The sequence below is a fragment of the Adelges cooleyi genome, unplaced genomic scaffold (assembly GCF_023614345.1).
Source record: "Adelges cooleyi isolate 19-005CV unplaced genomic scaffold, UGA_ACOO_1.1 ACOO_flye_CR_arks_rails_tigmint_CR_PRNA_30, whole genome shotgun sequence".
Taxonomy (NCBI): Eukaryota; Metazoa; Arthropoda; class Insecta; order Hemiptera; family Adelgidae; genus Adelges; species Adelges cooleyi.
The window spans coordinates 1,871,031-1,890,556 of NW_026095971.1; the positions used below are offsets into that span (position 1 = coordinate 1,871,031).

At 30.7% G+C, this 19,526-nt stretch overlaps 2 protein-coding genes across 10 annotated transcripts; both read right to left on the minus strand.

Moving 5' to 3' along the window:
- Positions 1-216: 216 nt before the first annotated feature.
- On the minus strand, positions 217-10,338 carry LOC126839307 (PH-interacting protein). Its single transcript, XM_050574560.1, has 28 exons — positions 10,199-10,338; positions 10,005-10,127; positions 9,863-9,921; positions 9,702-9,731; positions 9,575-9,634; positions 7,960-8,104; positions 7,740-7,832; positions 7,512-7,672; positions 7,274-7,450; positions 7,066-7,217; positions 6,482-6,814; positions 6,196-6,409; positions 5,690-5,902; positions 5,396-5,624; positions 5,249-5,332; positions 5,062-5,182; positions 4,786-4,948; positions 4,192-4,476; positions 3,918-4,115; positions 3,642-3,846; positions 3,395-3,553; positions 3,081-3,331; positions 2,863-3,014; positions 2,558-2,794; positions 2,108-2,291; positions 1,936-2,035; positions 1,618-1,854; positions 217-1,466 (listed from the first exon to the last, which is right to left on the minus strand). Exons 2-28 carry the CDS (start codon positions 10,054-10,056, stop codon positions 787-789), a joined length of 4,974 nt encoding a protein of 1,657 aa, XP_050430517.1. The 5' UTR covers positions 10,057-10,127; positions 10,199-10,338; the 3' UTR covers positions 217-786.
- Positions 10,339-10,929: 591 nt separating this feature from the next.
- On the minus strand, positions 10,930-19,186 carry LOC126839302 (putative sodium-dependent multivitamin transporter). Of its 9 annotated transcripts, none has more exons than XM_050574544.1 (12): positions 18,972-19,186; positions 15,653-15,754; positions 15,272-15,417; positions 14,982-15,203; positions 14,688-14,912; positions 14,486-14,601; positions 13,684-13,926; positions 12,866-13,040; positions 12,337-12,549; positions 12,095-12,246; positions 11,481-11,688; positions 10,930-11,342 (listed from the first exon to the last, which is right to left on the minus strand). In XM_050574544.1, exons 3-12 carry the CDS (start codon positions 15,377-15,379, stop codon positions 11,283-11,285), a joined length of 1,722 nt encoding a protein of 573 aa, XP_050430501.1. In that variant the 5' UTR covers positions 15,380-15,417; positions 15,653-15,754; positions 18,972-19,186; the 3' UTR covers positions 10,930-11,282. The 9 variants fall into 9 exon arrangements, with proteins under 9 accessions (XP_050430501.1, XP_050430498.1, XP_050430499.1 ...); XM_050574541.1 differs by lacking the exon at positions 18,972-19,186 and adding an exon at positions 16,454-16,771; XM_050574542.1 differs by lacking the exon at positions 18,972-19,186 and adding an exon at positions 16,189-16,376.
- Between the last annotated feature and the right edge of the window lie 340 nt (positions 19,187-19,526).

Genomic DNA, 19,526 nt, shown 5'->3' on the forward strand with positions numbered 1-19,526 from the left:
TAGTTTACTTCGGTCTAAAGGTAAACGTAATATTCTTTAGATAAAGTTTGGCAACGACAGTTACAGAGTTATGTTGTTATGGTGTATCGTTTCGGTAATATTAATAAAAAAAACATAAGAAATCACAAAATGGGAAATTTATGAAAACAGCTAAATATGTTATAAAAAAAATTGCTATATTACATTTTAGGTTGAATGAATCGATAAAACTGTGCTAAAGTTTCTCAGAAAAAAATTGTTGATACTCTACTAAGCATAATTCGGTACATCTATTACAGTAACTGTAATATTAACTTAATATTTACAAATTAATAAAAGCTATGTAAGCAGGCATATTTTAAGAATGAGGTGTGAGATACAAACAGATGTGTTTAATACTGTTATAATGTTTTATGGTTTCACAAAAATAATCATAATAAATTGTTTCCCATCTAATACTATATTATAATACTAGTCAAGGATCAAAAATAACTTAAAAAATTGAACACGAAAATAGTACTCATCTATAATTGAAGTACAATATTACTAATTAGAATTATTAAGAATTTAAAATAATATCTTAATTGAACATTTAATATTAAACAAGTTATCCATGTTGATCATCATTTCAAAAAGCTTTTTAAAAAAATATTAATATACTAAGTTTTATAACGATTCAACTTAATCGCTCAATTATTGTAACTTAATAAAATTAATGTTGTAAATAGTAAAATAATAAATAATAATCGTGAAAAAAAAAACAGAAGGTGACAATAATTTAGAGATGGGTCGTAATTGAAAACAACACTATCTCCTATACATGGCTTTGGCTTCCGCTGTTAGTTTTCTTATCCTACCTCTGCTGCTCACTGACACCCTTATGTTAACACTGTTCTCTTCTTCGTCGTCGTCGTCGTCATTAGTACTCTCGCATGAACTCTTTTCACTACGCTCTGCATAATCCCTTTTTTGTTTGGTTCTCAGACTTTTTGGACGGATAGCCACTTGGTCGACACACTCGTCACTACTTTCTCCTGAACCTTCCACCATTTTCGCATAGTCCCTACGTTTATTCTGCCTCAGATTTTTTGACACCTGGTTATTGGCAGGCATGTTGCCATTCATAAATCTTGAATGAGCTGGCTTGACTGTCCCCCGGGAGGAAGACGCTTGTGGTTGTAGTTGTTCGTCATCATCGTCTTCATCGTGGAACCTAGTAGTTTGCCGTCTGCTGGTTATAGGAGGTATTTCAAATATTTCTTCTCTCATGGGCAGCCGCCTACTACGTGAAGGTCTGGTCGGCATTACATCGTCGCTGTCACCGCTGTCGTTGTATCGGTAAATGGACTTGCAAGTCCTTGATGAGTACCGACGAAGAGGAGTTGGGGTTTCAGTTTGCGTTTCTTCTTTAACAGTCTCATTTCTGCTAGTTGAAGGCGTCTCTGTGTTTTTTTTTGTCTTGACCTGACTTGCTCTAGTCCTCTCATCTAAAAAAAATTCAGTAAGTAAAATAAAAAATTATAGATTTTAAAAATGTTTAGAGATTCTTATTATCCCATCCCTCATTTCATTAGCTCTATGCTCTATTCTGACTTTCTCTGTCCATTACCATCGAGTAGTCAGCTAACTAATACTCACTGTGCGCATAACTGGTCGATGGCTGGTTAGGGTCAAATTTCACATCCTCTTCTTCTCCCAAAGATTGATCTGTGGACTCTTCATTCATTGGAACAACTGGTATCCGCCGCGGTCGTTTGGGCAACTGATTATTAAAATCATCATCGCTGTTGTCTTCACTAGGACTGTTATCATAGGTCCTCCTTCTTTTCAGCCTACACCTCCGCTGCGGTCGTGAACTCAAATGATTGGCCAACGCTGTTGAAAAAACACAAAACAAAAATATATATTAACAATGTTAAAAACGCAAAGAAGAATAAGTATATGATATGATCTCACATGAAGTTTTGGAACGTTTTGACATCGTATTCCAGTCGTTGAGTATTTTGGTTATATTCGGTTCAACCATGTCGATCATATTTTGTCTCATGTTCTCCACCTTTACACAATTGATAAAACCGTCGTCAATCATATTAATAAATTTGTTATGTTCAATAAAACAAAAACATACTGTTTGATCAGGATGCACTTCGGTGTATATCCGAGAGTTTTCAAACACTCTCCTAACATCTTCACAAAACTCTTCAGGGCTGTTGTAGTTGTCACCACGCAGGTCCTCCCTGATTGAAGTCAAATCCATAGGTGTGTTCACTACCCGTCCGTAATCTGGATACTTGGTGTAATCTACTGGTTCTCTACAACAATTCATCTCATCAAAAAACTACGAACATCTGGTTTATTTACAATAATACTATTATGTATAATATTAAATGGTTAAAAAATCAATGGCTAAAGTAATATTCATCCATTTTTGGTCTTAGTACTTACATAATATTATCAATATTTATATTAATTATAGTACTAAGTAAATGTAAATGTAGGAAATTTTTTTTTAATAATTTTAACCGTGAACAAAACTTAAAAATATACTAAATTCAGCAAATGGTGGAAATTGTTTTACCTGAAAGGCGTGCTATCTTTAGATATCCACATCATCTGTAAAAACTTTTTACATTCTGCTTTCCAGTTGAATGGTTGATTGCATTCTCGTCTGCTCCTCTCTCTCAACGACCGAGGCCTTAGTTTTCTGGGTCGATTGTAATTAGTGTTACCGTTTTTCTTGTTTTCTTCTTCGCTATTTTTGTAATTTTGCTGCAACTGACGGCACAATGCAGGCACTTCGACAGCCGTAGGAGTTCTGAAAACAGAATCTCATGGATGGAAAAAAATACATTTTATTAGGCTAAGAACTTTTTGATAACATACTTGATGATAGTTAGCAATATCTCTGTAATAATGCGAGCGTTCTTTACAATATCACTGCTCTCCTCATTGAACTTTTCCGCATTGCTTGCTATGTAACGTGCGTCAAACTGGACGGCAGCTAGCCGCCTGTAAAAACGGTTTTCCAGTCTCGCCTAATAAGCAAAAACAAAGTAATTATTAAAATGAACTGCCAAATTTTAAACGCAAGCCCGTTTTACCTTAATGATGGACAGATCAATAAAATATTCTACAATGTACGCGTACGACGGATACTCTTGTATGTCAACAGGAGCCAAAAAAGGTTCTGCCAGAGACATCGTCATGAGATCATGTAGTCCTCTCAGTATGCGATCACAGATCATGTCGCGAGAACCACTTGGCCATTCTTTGTTCCCAGACTCTGGTCTGTACAGAATGTCTTTCATTTCTTTGGAAGTCACTGGCAGAGATTCACCATTCAGAGGCTCTCCTTAATAAAACAAAAAAAACCAAATCAGCCATTGGCTTTCAACCATAAATCAATGTCACTTACTTTTAGGATTGATAGGTTCCATATCCCAGGGACTTAGATTTTCATTTTCGTCGTTGTCCCAAAGGACTTGATAACAGAGGAATGGAGATCGAGAAGTGGTTTTTTCCACTATCTTACCGCACCACCAAGCATTGTCGATCATACTACGGAATCGCTGTCCTATAGAATATTTGGTAATTATCTGTATTGCTTCTATTATTAAGCGATGAGCATGTATAAAAAAATGTCATAATATTTTACTATTAACCTTCTTTCCAGTTTCTGGCTAAACCGGCTTCGTAAGTCTGCCGCAAAACTAGGAAATCAATTACATCCTGCATATCATGGTACTTAAGATCGAAGCTCGATGAAGTGTGGTCACCGTTTTCTTTTAACACAGCCAAACGCAATCCGCACAAACGTGGTGGTCTGATCTCGTACTTAATGCCAATGACTTTCACCATTTGAGGTTCCTTTAAAATAAAGGTTTACCTTAATACACAGGTACATATGATTTGATTTGCCCTACAAATAAATTTCTTACTTTCAGTTTTAGGTTACCCCACGGTACGAACTGTGACTTTTTTAATTTGTACACCTTTTTAGCTTGAACTGCTTCTAAATACAAGTTGTAACCTTGTTCGAAAAACATTAGGATATCGCCCATTTGTGGGAAATAAGGAGATTTCTTAGGCAAAACTTCTGAGAACCACTCTGAAGGCCTGTAAATTTCCGGTACTTCCTAAATTGTGATTGTACATATAAATCATAGAGTATTGATAAATGTTAGGCGAGAAGATGTTTTTAGTTTTAATTACTTTTTGTACTTTTCTGGGAGGTACAGTTCTAGGCCCTTCTTGCGGTGAAGATGGTGGCGATGGCGAAGATGGAGGAGTGGTTGCTCTTTTAACACGTCTCCTGCGATGCTGAGTACGTTTAGGCGGCTCTAAATTTGTACCACTATCAGCCACCCAATCAGAATACTCAGAACTGTCGCCTGAATTTGTATCTGAAGATGTATCCACTTTTTCATCAGTAGCAGCCCCTTCTACATAATCGGCATCTTCTTCGGATTCAGATGGATTTGAAGAAGATCTATTCTCCTAATCACACACAAAATTGATTACGCACTCTTCATATTATTTGATAAAAATATTATAAAAAATTAAGGATGAGTTGGCCAGGCGGATAGACAGCAAAGTGTTGCGCTTACTGTCACTGGTTCAGGAGGTTCTTTTTGCTGGGAAGGATTACCGTTTAGTAAAAAAAGAGTTGTCATCCCCTTATCTCGCGACGTACTGATGACCCTACCCAGATATAAAATCTGTGAGGAAACCTCCTTTCAAGATGAGGCAGCAATGGCCCTACATAGGCTGCTTTAGCTATTTCTGATTCTGATTATTAAAATTTACCTGGGCTTCGTTTTCAACGTTTGTTGCTCTGGTGAGATAGGAATGTTGTGCTTGTGGCCTTCTCTTTGGTTTGATGGACGAGACTTGAGGCTTTTCATCAATCACTAACGGTTTCATACTTTCTGTAGTGAACTCTTCTTCTTCCATAACTCCCAACAATTTTCTACAACAAGCAAATAATTTTAAAATGAACCATTATAAATAAATTAATTAATAAAATATAAGAGGAATTGAAGAGGATTATTACTATCAACAAAACTAAAACAATGTACTAACATTTTGTTTTGTATCTCATCCATGATGGACTGTTTTAATGGTTTACATAGAATTCTCGGTCTGTTTTCATTTGAATCCATATTACCATTTTGTTCCAATGATGGATGCAAACTAATAACCCCTGAAAGACGTGTATAAAGACTATAGTATAGTAAAGTAGTACAATTAATTTAATGGTTTTAAGTACTTGATTGATTAGGAGAATTATTGGAAAGATGCTCAACAGTGTTCATATTAGCCGTTCCTCTGATCCCAATCACTTCAGTTCGTCCTAAAACAAAATAAAATTATAAAATATATCTAACATATCAAATTATGATTAATTAAAGCTAACCTAGTTCATTAATTATAACGTCAGCCACTAATTGTAAAGGTCCTTCGTTCTCTTTTCCGGGAACAAGTTTCTGGACTTCTGGAGGATGAGGTGATCCGTCAGAGTCTACTAAAAACGGCGGTGGCATTAAATGTGGTTCCATATTAGTTTGTTCGTCTAACACTGAGTGATCAGGTGCTCGTAACAATGGTCGATAATCAGTATGGAAGAATACTTCATAAGGTACCATCTAAAAATGTATTTAAATGTTATATTAAGGTTGTATGATCATTTATTTTTAATAGAACTACATACTTTTCTTCGAGGAGAAGATTCTCCTATTCCATAGGTTAACAAATGACCTTGTGAATCGGTCACTGAAAACATAGTCCCATCGGGAGACCATTTAGCATCATACAATGCAGCAAAGCCTTGTCCTTCGATAGTATTTTGAAATGACACCAGTACTTCTCCAGTTACAATATTCCACAAGAATATTTTTCCATCATGGCCAGCACTCAATAATATCTTTGTAAATTATTTAATAAAATATAACTAGTTATTATATTCCTAGTAAAACTAAATCACGTAGCCCTCGATTACATAAAGTAAATTTATTAGCTACTCGCTAGATATTTTATTTACATTGCTGTGGGTAGTTGTCGTAAACAAGTGAGCAAGTTTTACTACTTTTTATTCACTCATTGTTAGTGTAAATGATACTTGCTAAGATAGTTGCAATCGCGTAATCGCTCAAGACTAATTGCTTTCGAATAGCTAGTAAGTTCACCTAGTGTAATCGAGAATTTAGAGATACTGACCTTTGAATGGAAAGGATGTGATTCCAAAACGTAAACTTCCTTTTTATGTCCAGTCATGACTTGCAACAGTTCAGTAGTGTAAGAGTCCCATACTTTAATAGTCATATCAATACAAGCGGTAATTATCCAACGATCGCTTTGATCCCAACATAAATACGTAACCGATTGTTTAACTTGCTTACTAAGTTCTTCGACTGAAACCTTTTCAGTAGCACTATAATAATTTAATAAATGATTTTACTCTGTACAAAAATTACAACCAAAACAATTTCAGCTTTAAAAAAACCTTTTTTTTAGTTTCGTCGTCATATTAAGTGTTTTATATTTCCACTGTTGATTTCTATAAGACCAAATTAATGCAGTTCCATCTTTTGAACCAGAGCTGAATCTTAAACCACTATGTGCCCATTGTATAGAATCTACAGAATCAGAATGCGCTTCCATTTCCATTAGTCGTACGGGAGCAGATTCATCTGGAGTTGGAGGTGTCATTTTGTAGACTCGAACATTATGATCAGCACTGCCTGTAGCAAACATTATACCACCGGCAGAGAAAGCACCACACAAAATCTTTGCACTACCAGGCCTCATACGTTCGTTGTAAACTGTTAAGTTAGGTCTAAAAAAAATGTTTAATAAGGCTTGTAAAATTATTGTACAGTAAAACCTATAATATAAATAAATTTAAAATGGACCCTAAATAAACTAATTGTAAAAGAGGAATTTGTCCTGATTCCGCCGCCAAATTGTACTGCAATTAAATTTTATTTAATAAGACAAAAACTGCTTAATAGATATTTTCTTTTGGTCCCATGCGATTCCATCCTAACAGGTTTCTTTGTACACAGACTGTTTTTTATTTATACTCACTCAAACACTGTACTTCCGTTACTTGATCTAAATGGCCAAAATACAACAGAACCATCTGTACTAGTAGAAGCTATGTAGCCTAGTCCGTTGAATGTCTGAGGACAAAAGTTTACTGTGACAATCATACTGGCGTGTGCTACCACATGAGCGATCTAAAAACAAAATTTAAGTTTTAAATAGTACCTATGATGTTATTTCAGTAACATACAGGTCTAGCAGTTTGAAGACACCACACTCTTAACACTTTATCCATGCTTCCCGCAGCAATCAATGAGGCTTGAGTGTTAATGGCAATATCAGTAATTTCAGCACTTGCTCCTCGTAAAGTTGATAAAAGACGTCCAGAACTTGCTTCCCACAACTTAACTAAATAATCATCAGCTCCCTGTAATGAGATAGGTGAGATACTTAGAAAATGGTTTGTTTTATTGTCAAATCATACTCACCGTCGCAATATATCTGCCAGATGTATCAAAGCATACACAATAAACCGCAGTCAGGTGGCCCAACACTCGTCCATGAACCTTGACGTAAGAAAATTTTGATAAAGGTAATAAATATCTTTTGTCGACAGTTCCGGACACTTCACGACCATAAAGTATTTTAACTAAAAGGTATTTCGCATAGTTAAAACATGTTTTTATATTTTAAATTTGTAGCTTTGATAAAATTACCAATATTTTGACCACGTATATGCAAAGGAGGCAATGGTAAAGTACTATGTTGACGAGTTAAACAATCAATTAAGGATAAATATTTGCGTTTTTCTAAAATTTTTAAATTTTATTAATATATATTTATACATGTTCCAGTTAAAAAATTACAAGAAGAAAAGATTATATTTATGTATGTATAAATATACATACATATAATTTAGAAAAATATAGGACATACTTTGAGTATTGACGAGAGAGAAACTCCCTTTTCCGAGCAATGAGAAAACCACTGGTACTGATGATTTTTCATAATTGCTCAATGTTTTTATTTTTTGGCAAATTTCTAATAGATGGTTTGATTTGATATGATCATATTTTTTTTCCTAGAAACCGAGAAAATTATTTAGCATTATTCATATATTAGATAATACAGTTAATTTTTATGAATCACTAGATAAATGATACCATAAATCACTAGATTTATGGTATCAAATACCCAAGTTAAGATAAATTTATCAGAAATATTTGTTTAATATTTTACGTTTTAGGTAGTTGAAAATGAAATATTATTGCTTTTCTATGTATATGTAAACAAATACTTAAAATAGTTATTATTAACAGTTCGAAAAAAAATACATTATATAATTATCAAAAAACAGTTAATAATTAAAAATATATGTATCATGATATTTAAATAGTAGTTTCAGCTTTTACACCCACAAATACATACATAAATATTTTTTGGTTATGTTTTGATTTTAAATGCCCTTCTTATTCCCAGCCTCACAATTAGATTGTTTGGAATTTTTAATATTTTTTAAATGAGGAATAATAATAATAAAAACCTTAGAACACACAGAATTTTCTGATAATAATTGTAGTACAACAGGCATTGTATTTATACATTCAACATTTAGGTTATCTATTTCTATCAGTATGAAAAAAAGGAATTCGGTAAACCAACTATAACAAACATAACCTAATATATAAAAATTCTAATAAACAAATTCTGTTAAGAGTACGCTACCCACAGGTAATTTGTAGGAGAAAACAAGGTTTTTTATGTGAATGAAAACTGTAGAGGCTGTGATAGTACTAAATTAACCAAATTTTCATAGAAAAATAAAGGAGAACATTATCTATGCTAAAGCAATGAGTTGTAATTCATTTACCCCGCCACAAGCATGCTTAATGGGGTAAATTAATCATAACATTCAAAATTGTAACTTATATTGTAATGCATAACAATGATTTATATCAATATCAAAGCGTGGTAACTTTTTGACAGATCAAACAATTTTTTTTTTATGAATTTCAAAGTTAAGGCTTTTTTAGTATTTTTCAATAAATTATTTAAAGTTAGTAGATCTTGTTATGGAAAATTAAAAAACGCTTAATCACAGATACAACTCTCTTTGGTTTTGAATGATAAATGCCTCCATCTTCTTAACACATTTTAATATTGGGTTTGTCGAATTGTTATTGTCAATGTCACATTACCCAATATATTATATCAATAGTATTATCATTTGTTTCTCAAACATAATCTGTCACATTTACATTCTGAAATTCCACATTAACCCTTGATTGGTTCCAATTGTAAATGTGCTTATTGAAAGGAGTCTATTAGACCCTGCACAACTAAACAACATTTAAACTCTAAATATATCAAAGCACTGTGTAATAAATAAATAAAATTATACTGGTTAAATACAATTTCACAAATATTACAATTCTGATCCAATTCTATAATTAAGATGACATTTTTATATTGTAATAAATAGTACCTATAGTTAATCTGTCATTATAATTAAATATTTATTCATAAAATATATTAAATATAATTTAGTTACCAATTCGTCAAATGTTTGTGGATTTTCTTCGCCAAAAAAGTCAATACGTGTTGGTAATATCTAAGAAGGTTAAAAATATTATTTTTTTTTTTATTGAACTTATAAATACTATTAATTGATAACTTACATTAGATTCATTCAAATCAGATTTGAGAGCCTGTAATAAAAAAAATTAAGAGTAATTAATAAATACAATTGTTTATTGGCATGAAATATGAATTATTAACTGGAAAGTTTGTAATTTCTATAAATATTATTAACCTAATAACAAATAAAAAATTCACTCACTTCAAATGCATTTTTAAACTGACTTTCTTTCAGGAATTTAGCAACCAAAAAGAATAACTCTGCAATTACAATTCAAAATTACAATAAGACATCATGCAATTAAAAGTAAATAGTACATTGTAGGCAAATTTTGTCATCTCACCAGATTTAATACTATTGTTTTCTTCTTGCTTTTCTTCTGGAGACTTATCCATTGAAACTGGTTAAATTTACAAATTTGTCATACTGACGAGCTCAAACACAGATGCCGATTTTCCATTACTACCTAAAACCGCCAAAGCATTAAATGATATTAAAACAAATAAGGAAGTTAAATTTTTGGAAATAAGTACGTACGGATAAACATAAACAAAACAATATAGATATCAACTTTCCTGCAATACCAGACGTAACAGTAGTTTTCCAAAGATTTACAATGCAGCTGCTGCTGATATGACTATCAACTATCATCACTCTTACAGTTGTTCAGAGAAAATTAAATGTATTCAGTAATAATATTACCACGGTAGTAGTATTCTATGATAAACTTCGGTTAAAATATTATATTATCATGGTGGCGAAATAATATTTAACGAGTTTCTTATCAGTGTATGGAGTTTGTACTCGCACGACAAAAGGTCTCCGTATGTGGGGCACTCATTGGTTTTTACAATGACTCTGCTAAAGCAACAATTATATCCTAGGTTGATTTGAATCACATTTTTTCCCATGTCATATTGAAATAGATTCCCGACTTGGAATCTACCAGGCACCACTTGGACTCATTTATTTATATTTGTATAAATAGTAGTGCTTAAATAGGCAAAAATACCAATAATCATTGCAAGTTATATTATAGTAAAATTATGTGATCGGTTCAACCTGTTCATCCATAATCGTAGTAGCAACCTAATATCATCATCATGCATATTGGCGAATGGCGCGATTAATAACATACTTTTAGTTGTATTGTATTTCTAACCTTATTACTCAATTATTTAATAATTGACAACAATTTGTTTCGTACATCAAACTTGAGTTACAACTTATTAAGTAATAAAACGAAAACAATTGTTTAAACACAAAAATCATATTATTTACACAAATTTATTGGTATTCAACACACACATTGGATATTATTTTAACATTTAAGTAGATAACACGTGTATACATTTAGTATTAATTTATAGTTTTAAAAATTATTTCCCTATTAAAAAATCGATTGGCAAAACACAATAACTATTATTTTATATACCCACAACATTTGAAGTATAATATTGTCATATTAAACATAAAAATCTATAATAAAAATAATAAACTATAACAAAATTAAAACAACTTTATAACTACTTAATAAATAATTTAACTTAATAGATTAACTTGAACGTAAGAACAAACATAACATACATTATACAAAATATGAAAACATATTGACATTATATTAAAAATTTTGGCTTCCAGTAATTGAACCTCTAGAAATATCTTCATTTTGTCTTAATTTCTAAATTAAAAAAAGGGTTTTGTTATTTAAAATCAAGAACTAGAATTAATTTCTTTAAAAAGTTTAAAAAAATTAGCATATAGAAAATAGGATATAGGATATAGAACATAACGAGGTCAGAAGATATAAAAAACTAACCATAATTATTGAGTTTTCCTTGAAAAACAATCCGCGTTTATTTAGTTTCTTAGCTATAAATGGCGTAAATAAGTCTGGATTGTTAACAGACTTGGAATTGCGGAAAATCGCACTCACTATTAGGCCAACTATAAATGTCATAATGAAGCCCAAGATTATATAATACAAGTAACTTATCCTATACAAATATATATAACCATCTTCTGGCCTAAAAAAAAATTAAAAAATTAATACAATTTCTACTTTATAGCAACGTCTCTTGAACACTAATACAATACTACATTAGCCTTACAAAATCAATTTTACATGTGTAATTGACAAAACCTAATGCGTTTATTTTTTTTAAGAAAAATAATACTTTTAAGCCATTTAAAAATTAAAATTAAAACCCTAAACATATTACTTTTTGTAGCAAAGAGTAAAATCAATGAATTCTAGTCATTTGAGGCATTAACATATTTTACTATTTAATATACATTTTGAAATAAACTAGTTTTTTGGCATAATGAAACATTGAATATTTTTCATAAGGCAAATGAAATGTATTAATTTTCGTAATGAGTGCCAATAGATACATAATCGAAAATTATCAAAACCATTAATAAATTGTTTACTCTTTAAATAATGAATGTTGCCTAAAAATAGTTTCATTTAATACTGTGCATGAATTTGTTGATGTAGGCAAGTTTTTGATAACAGGTTTAGGTCCTCCGAATCCAAGGACAAATGAAAATATCAAGCCTATTATAAGACCTGATAATGCACCCTGAAAATGTAAATTAAAACATGAGTTTCATTAAGAGACAATATAAATTATAGAACTTTATTGTAATATTATCTGAATTTTTTTACTTACGTTTTGATTGACACATGGTACTAAAACTCCGAGTGTAAATACCGCCAAAACAGGACCTCCAATTACGCCAAGTATAATCAAAGACGTTTGAAGGATAGAGCCAAAGTACTTAGCTAAGAAAGCTAATAGAATGCAAACACCGCCATAACAAAGAACTATTATTTTCATACAATAAACTTTCTTTGTGTCAGATATTTCACGTCTTTGCAATGGCTAAAACAACATCATTTTTCTAATTTATAATAACGATAAAAAATAATTGAATTTGAAAAAAAATTTGACAGTGAAACCTTTCAAAGGATGCTGAATAAACAAGGAAAACTGAATAAGTAGAAATTTGTCTATGTATGATCCAGTCAAACTACTTTGAATACATTTTTTTACTGAATAAGACAGTTTTCCCTTTTGTCCCGTGTGTTTCTGTTTTAGACAGGTTTCACTGTACTTGGAATTATTATTATTTTATAATATATTATACATTTATAGGTATACAATAATTTTGTAGGTAGACTTTTATATAATATTTAACCTTAATATAATCTTCCATCGTGACAGCAGCCAGAGAATTTAGTACTGGCGACACAGAACTCAAAGCCGAAGAGAATATACCCGCAACAAATAATCCCGTTAATCCAGGAATATTTCCCATTGTATCTAATACGTATAACGGCATCAATTGATCTTCACTAGCTATGCGACCGGACCTTTGAATATTACAATTTATTAAAGCAATGTATTGTTACAAATAATAATAAACTCCATTTAATTGAATCGAAATAATTCAAAAACGACATATGGGATTGTTTTTACAAAAAAAAGTTTTGTCAAATTAAATACTTATGTACATATGTACATTTTTTCAATGAGGGCCAAAAATTAATAAAATTTACCCCTTTAAAATCGAGAATACAAAAAAAAAATTGAAAGTACAGTGCTCTAAAACTTTTTTAAAAATAGTCAAATTAGTTCCAAATTTGTAAAGAATATTCTTTAGACATAGCACTATTGATAAACCAAAAAAACTTCATAAACCCTTTCCCTTTAATCCTTATTCCTTCAGGGGGTACAATGTTTTTATTAATATTTGTAATTCTACCGTTACAAATTTTTATTGAAGCGTTTATTTGAAAGTGATTTTATCACTTTCAGTTGTTTCAGTTCACATTCGTATTCATTTTTTTTATTTATAAAGAAATTTATATTTAAAACTATAAATTAGAAATACCAGACCCAAAAAATTAATTTAATTCCTGGAGTGTATGGTGAAATAATATTATTTACAGTTAGGATAAAATTTCAGTCTTATAACTTATGTAGTTTTTGAAATTAGCGATTTAATTTATTTACTTGACCGGGTCACATTTGTAATATTTGGAATAAATAGCTAAGCCTGAAAAGCACGTTGAAAGAGATAACAACGACAGTATTGGAAGGCTGATCCACAAAGATTTTACTGCAGTACGATAATCTTTCATTGTTAGATATCTTTGAACTTGAGTTTGATTAATTGCGTACAACGATAAATATGTAAACATTCCTCCAAAAACTAAGCTGAACACGCTATGCCTTTCCGTCGGATCTATATTAAAACTAAAAAAAAAAAATGTATCAAAAATAATTTATGATGAAACAAAATCGGGTACTCATATACAGGTACAATTTGTGTTATGAGTACATAGGTACATAGAAAATTGAGACTACACCACAGGTTACAAACAAAATTGTAAAGAAGTTCATTACAAGCAAATGGTCCAAAAATGTTCATTGTTCTCAAAATGTTTAAAAAAGGTTGAATGATGTAAATAAGTTGTTAAGTTTTACAAATATATATATTAATCAAGCTTCATAAGTTATTGAACTTTTGTTTGACTGTTTTTAGGTAACTAGATTATTTGATTTGTATGTAAAATAATTAACTGGTTCAGAAACACCTTAAAAATTGGCACACAAAAATCTAAGCTTAAATTTAAAAAAAATCATTGATCAGAAATATACTTTTGTATTTTTTACTGCAAAAATGGTAGTAATACGTTTAATAATATAAAATTTCTGACTTCTTATTTTTAATACTGCTGTCAGATGTCTATAGATAGTAACTTAGTTATAGGAAGTACAGACATTAATTAGTTTAATAATAATTTTTAATTACTTTGTGAATTCAATACGATCGTTTTCTTTAGCGATTCTCCAAATTTCTGATATACCGCCAGTTTCATACATAGCGACTCCAATCACAGCATAAATAGAAGCAAACATGAGAAGTGACTGAAAATTATAATATATTTGTACAAAATGATTTTAGCCATAACAAGTCTGTTTTACTATTATAACTATTGTTGGAAAATATTTACTTGAAATAAGTCAGTTATGATAACAGCTTTAATTCCTCCGATAGTTGAGTAGAACACACAAACTAGTCCAACTAGTAAAATAGATAATACTTGAGAAAGTCCGGTGACGGCTTCCAAAGCTAAAGCTGGAGCGTACAATACGATTGACATATAAAGTATCATTTGTACACTAAATGCTAACGATGTAACAATTCTTGTCAACTTCCCAAAACGTTTCTCCAAATACTGCGGAAAAAGCATTCCAAATAAAGCTTATACAAATTGTATATATATAATAAATACTTTAAAATTTACTTCGTAAACTGACAGATTTCCTAGTTTGAAGAATACAGGTAAAAAGATATATGCAATTATTGGTGTTCCTAGGATATAACCTATGTTGATTGCTGCAAATTGAGTTCCACGGCTATAATTTTCCGCACTTCCTCCAAACAATGAAATTGCAGACATAAAACTGGCCATTAGAGAAAATGCAACGGGAATTAAACTTTGATTTTTGTTTCCTAACATGTACTCCTAATAAAAAAAAAAAATAATAAATCAGTGATCATTAAGAAAAGGTAAATAGAATTTAAAAAAAATACCTGAGTTGTTTTCTGCTTGCCACCCGTAAATCTATAATACACTCCAATTGATGCAGATATCGATAACATTGTTCCGAAAACAATATAGTCGACAATTCCAAACGCCATACTTGCAATGTGTAAGTGAAATTTTCGTATTATTTTGACTAGAAAAATACATATATTTTTTTTATAAAAATTGATAACATATAAATATAAATTTAAATCTTAAGCGTCTTTAATTTATTGAATTAAAACAGATCAATAGGTAATTTTCATTGTCACTTAAATAAAGTGCTGGCGACATGTTTACGTGTATTAGCAATACTATTATAGAGCACCCTTCTATTAATATTACTGGTGTTATGACTTATGTTACAACAGTAACTAATTTGTAATTACCTGTAAACAAAAATTTATTCGTGTCACTTTTTCATTTTATATTCTTCTTTTTATTGCATCTAGCGAGTACTAGATCTAGTAGTAATCTAGTGAAAGGGTGTTCTATATTTAAAAAAGATAATTAGAGCGCAGCAATTAGATTAGATTTTAAATAAAACGATTAATGAGATGGACGTTATTATTTATTATATTATGTACTATGTAGGCATTATATCAAGGTGGAATTATCTAAATCCACCTTGCATTATATGGATATAGTTTTTCAAATTTACAGTTAACTGATAACACTGTTTAGACTGTTGTAAATTAAAATAAAAAAACACGGTAATAACTTTTACACTTGAATACCAATGTTTGTTTAAAAAATAAATCGAAGTCAAACTGGTTAATAAGAAAACAAGAAACAAATAGAAATTCAATTAAAAGTAAATCGTAAGTAGATTGGAAATATCATACCCGTATAAATACAAGCCGGCTGTCAGCTGTTAACATGATCAGTAACCGGTAATATTTGTTTTTATCATTTCATAATTTACCTGTCTTCTTATTTCTATTATGTTTTACTTAATACTTCCAAGTTCTATTACTTTCACTTTTCATTGCCGTTTAATAATTATTATTATAACGGTTATTTTTAATAATGAGATAAAAAATTAACTATTCAGTTGCGTACAGGAGCGGAAGTACTAGAAGTTCGTCCCGTCCCTTATTTTTTTTATATTAAATTTCCTCTGGTCAAAACCTTTTAAGAATTTTTTAATCTATAAATACTAAATAGTATAAATTAAATGTTGGTAATACCTGTTAATGTTTTTGGGTGTGCCTAGTAGCTTGGGTTGGTTACAAACTATTATTATTTGTTGTGTATTTACTATTGTATTTTTCAATGTACATTTAGCGTATACGTATTAAAGAAATAATTTTTTTAAATAATATTTTACGGCGTATTTGACCGGGAGTAGGCCTTATTCAGGCCTAGTTCGGTCGCCGGGGCCCGGGTGGGGCGCATGACATTTCACCATAACTGATGTTATACGACGTACATCTTCGGATTTTTTCCATACTGTAATTAAACACTGAACTGAATACATGGAACGCGCATAATGCATATTTTCCATGTAATAAAAGTGACCCGCCTCGGAGGCCGCCATTTTGAGTCCGTTTTCTAATTTTACTTACCATATCTAACTTTATTTAGTGATTTTCGATGATGGTTTCTGACTTCATATTGTTGTTATCATTTGTTTAGCCGGTGATAAAAGATAATACGATGTTATCAGATTTGTATCATGGAGTAAATGGTATATTACACCGTTTTATCCATGACCGGATTCAAAATGGCGGAAGCCAATTTATTTTCACAATGCACGTTCCATGTATTCAGTTCAGTGTAATTAAATTACTTTTTATTAAAGTAATTGAAAACAAACAAAAAGTAAAATTCGAAAAATTAAGCTATTAAAAATAACAACAAAAACTGACGACTTACGGCGCTTACCTATTATTATATTTTACACGTTTGCGGTTTGCATAATTTTAAAACTTAAAAAAAAAGCCAGTACAGTGATGTCGGGGTATAGTGGGGAGTGGGGACGGAGAGGTCACAGGTCTACAGATTTTATTATAACAAAATCATTTTTAAATAAACGCTTCGATGCGAATCTGTGAATAGTACGTTCAAATCAGTTATAGCGGTTTAGAAGATATCGTGGGACCAGCAATAATGTACTTAAAATTTAATATTTAGTCTTGTGCAGGGTGGATACGATAAGGGTTGATCGTCTATCTATAAAAATGTACTGTCATAGTTACCCATATATCGTAATTAACAATATAATGAAAATATTTGGATTACCTGTTGAATTTTGATTCGCTCACACGTAGCAACCTAGAAACTGACTACGGCCAAAGCGTAAATTTACTCTATTTTTGGTGTTTTTCCTTAATAAAAAAAAATTTGGCTACAGATTTTTGAGAAAAATATATATATGTGTTATAGTTCCATTTTAGATCTACCTTCGGTCTAATATTCAGATCTAAATCTCTAAAACTTAGCTTGAAAAAGTGAAATAAAGAAAAAAGTTCTATCCCTTCGGGGATAGGGTTTATGATATTTTTTTGGTGTTTTAATGTTTATCGATAGTACTATGTTTGAAGAACAATTCTTATAAATTTGGAACTTTTTCGACTATTTTTAAAAAAGTTATAGAGCATCGTAATTTTAAGTTGAAAAATTTGTAAATTATTTAGTGGTTTTTCTCGATGTTGATGGGGAAGGGGTGACTTTTTTACATTTTTGGCCTTACAAAAGTGCCTTCCATGTATGATTTCTGATCTACAGAGTTGGTACACGAAGAAATCGGTTCAGCGGTTTACGAGATATCGTGGGTCCAGACACAAAAATAAAAACACATCATTGTAAAAGCAGTACCTTCTCAGGCTCCGCATCGAAGCTAAAAACAAATAGGACGGTTTTATAATAGCTAATTTTACACCTAAAATTACTCCTGAGACATCTTAAGTATAGTTTAGCAATACTAAAATTGTAGGTTTATCTATACCTAATTGTTATAAGCCAGACGTTATGTTTTAGATAGAAAACGAATAGATTTAAGAAAAAAAAGTGAAATAAAGCAATTGGTAAATTCCAATAACACCGGATGATCATCTGATTAAATATGCTTACATAATAATTTTGATCACACCAAAAATTTTTAACTAGGTATTCACTTATTTTTTCAGAGTTATTTTTCAGGGAAATTGTTATTTGAATTGCATGTATGTTAATTTATTACCATTTACTAACAAAATTACAGAACTGATTTTAATGATAAAAAAGCAAATTTGCAAGGTTTTAACTAATTATAGTTACTGAGGTTTAATTACGTTGCGCAAAATTATTAAATTCTTAGGCACCACTAGGATCTAAGAGTTAAGAATTTTGGCCAAAAGATACATCCAATATATTTTTACAACTTAAAAAACAGTTCTTTATTTTTTTATTATAGTGGAGAAAATACGAGATTTTTCCTATTTTCCGACATGATAAAAAAATACTACCACAAAAAACTCCACCAATCTTTAATCTTCAAACATTAAATCATCATAATGTCGTTTAATACAAATCAAGTACAAGTACTTGATTGTAGTGGATATCTATTTGTAATTGTGTGTTTCTATTTTACCCGTCTAAAATATCGCAGTTACCGATCTAAAATGTATACAATAAAACAATATTCAGAATAGATATGCGAGTTATGTCATATTCAAGTAATAATTTAATATTAATTTGTATCAAATAATAAACCATAATACATACCGTGTCACTTGATCGATCCTCGCTCGCTTTTTAAAACGTTGTTACAACATTTATTTGTACTTATTATATAAATGTATAAGTTAAGTAGGTAACTAAACTGACATTTGTCAATGTGCCATTTGGTAACATAATTAAATAGGTACTTAATAATATTCATTTAGGATGTCGAATTTTTAAATACATATACAGTTTATCGACGCCCCCTACGAACAGTACTAGTAACTCACTTTAAAAATAAATGTATAACCGGCGAATAAGGTCGTATCTTTAATCGACCAAAGATTAAAGAAGTTTCAAAGAACACAATCGAATTACTACACTCTTTTGTCGGTAATACAGAAAACGCATTATCAGTTAAAAAAAAAAAAATTAAGTGAGTTACGACTGTTCTCGTTGGGTGCGTCGTTATATACATAGCTATTTATATAATTTAGTTCCACAGAAAACACTTTAATCATGAACATTGATAATTACATCAATAAAAAATAATAATTACATTAATAAAAACGGGGATTATTTGATTAGGTACCTACTTGTTAGATAAAAAATTCAGTT

Bases quoted from the DNA above. Each gene is read 5' to 3' on its own strand.
- LOC126839307 (XM_050574560.1), bottom strand. From the start codon at position 10,056: ATGGATAAGTCTCCAGAAGAAAAGCAAGAAGAAAACAATAGTATTAAA. The intron at 8,105-9,574 runs GTAACTAAATTA...CTCGGTTTCTAG, and splicing joins CACAAACATTTGACGAATTG to GAAAAAAAATATGATCATAT. The intron at 1,855-1,935 runs GTGAGATCATAT...TTTTTTCAACAG, and splicing joins AAAACGTTCCAAAACTTCAT to CGTTGGCCAATCATTTGAGT.
- LOC126839302 (XM_050574545.1), bottom strand. From the start codon at position 15,379: ATGGCGTTTGGAATTGTCGACTATATTGTTTTCGGAACAATGTTATCG. The intron at 14,913-14,981 runs GTAAATTTTAAA...CTTTTTCCGCAG, and splicing joins GAAATCTGTCAGTTTACGAA to TATTTGGAGAAACGTTTTGG. The intron at 13,041-13,683 runs GTAAATAAATTA...TAATATTCAAAG, and splicing joins TACAAATGTGACCCGGTCAA to GTCCGGTCGCATAGCTAGTG.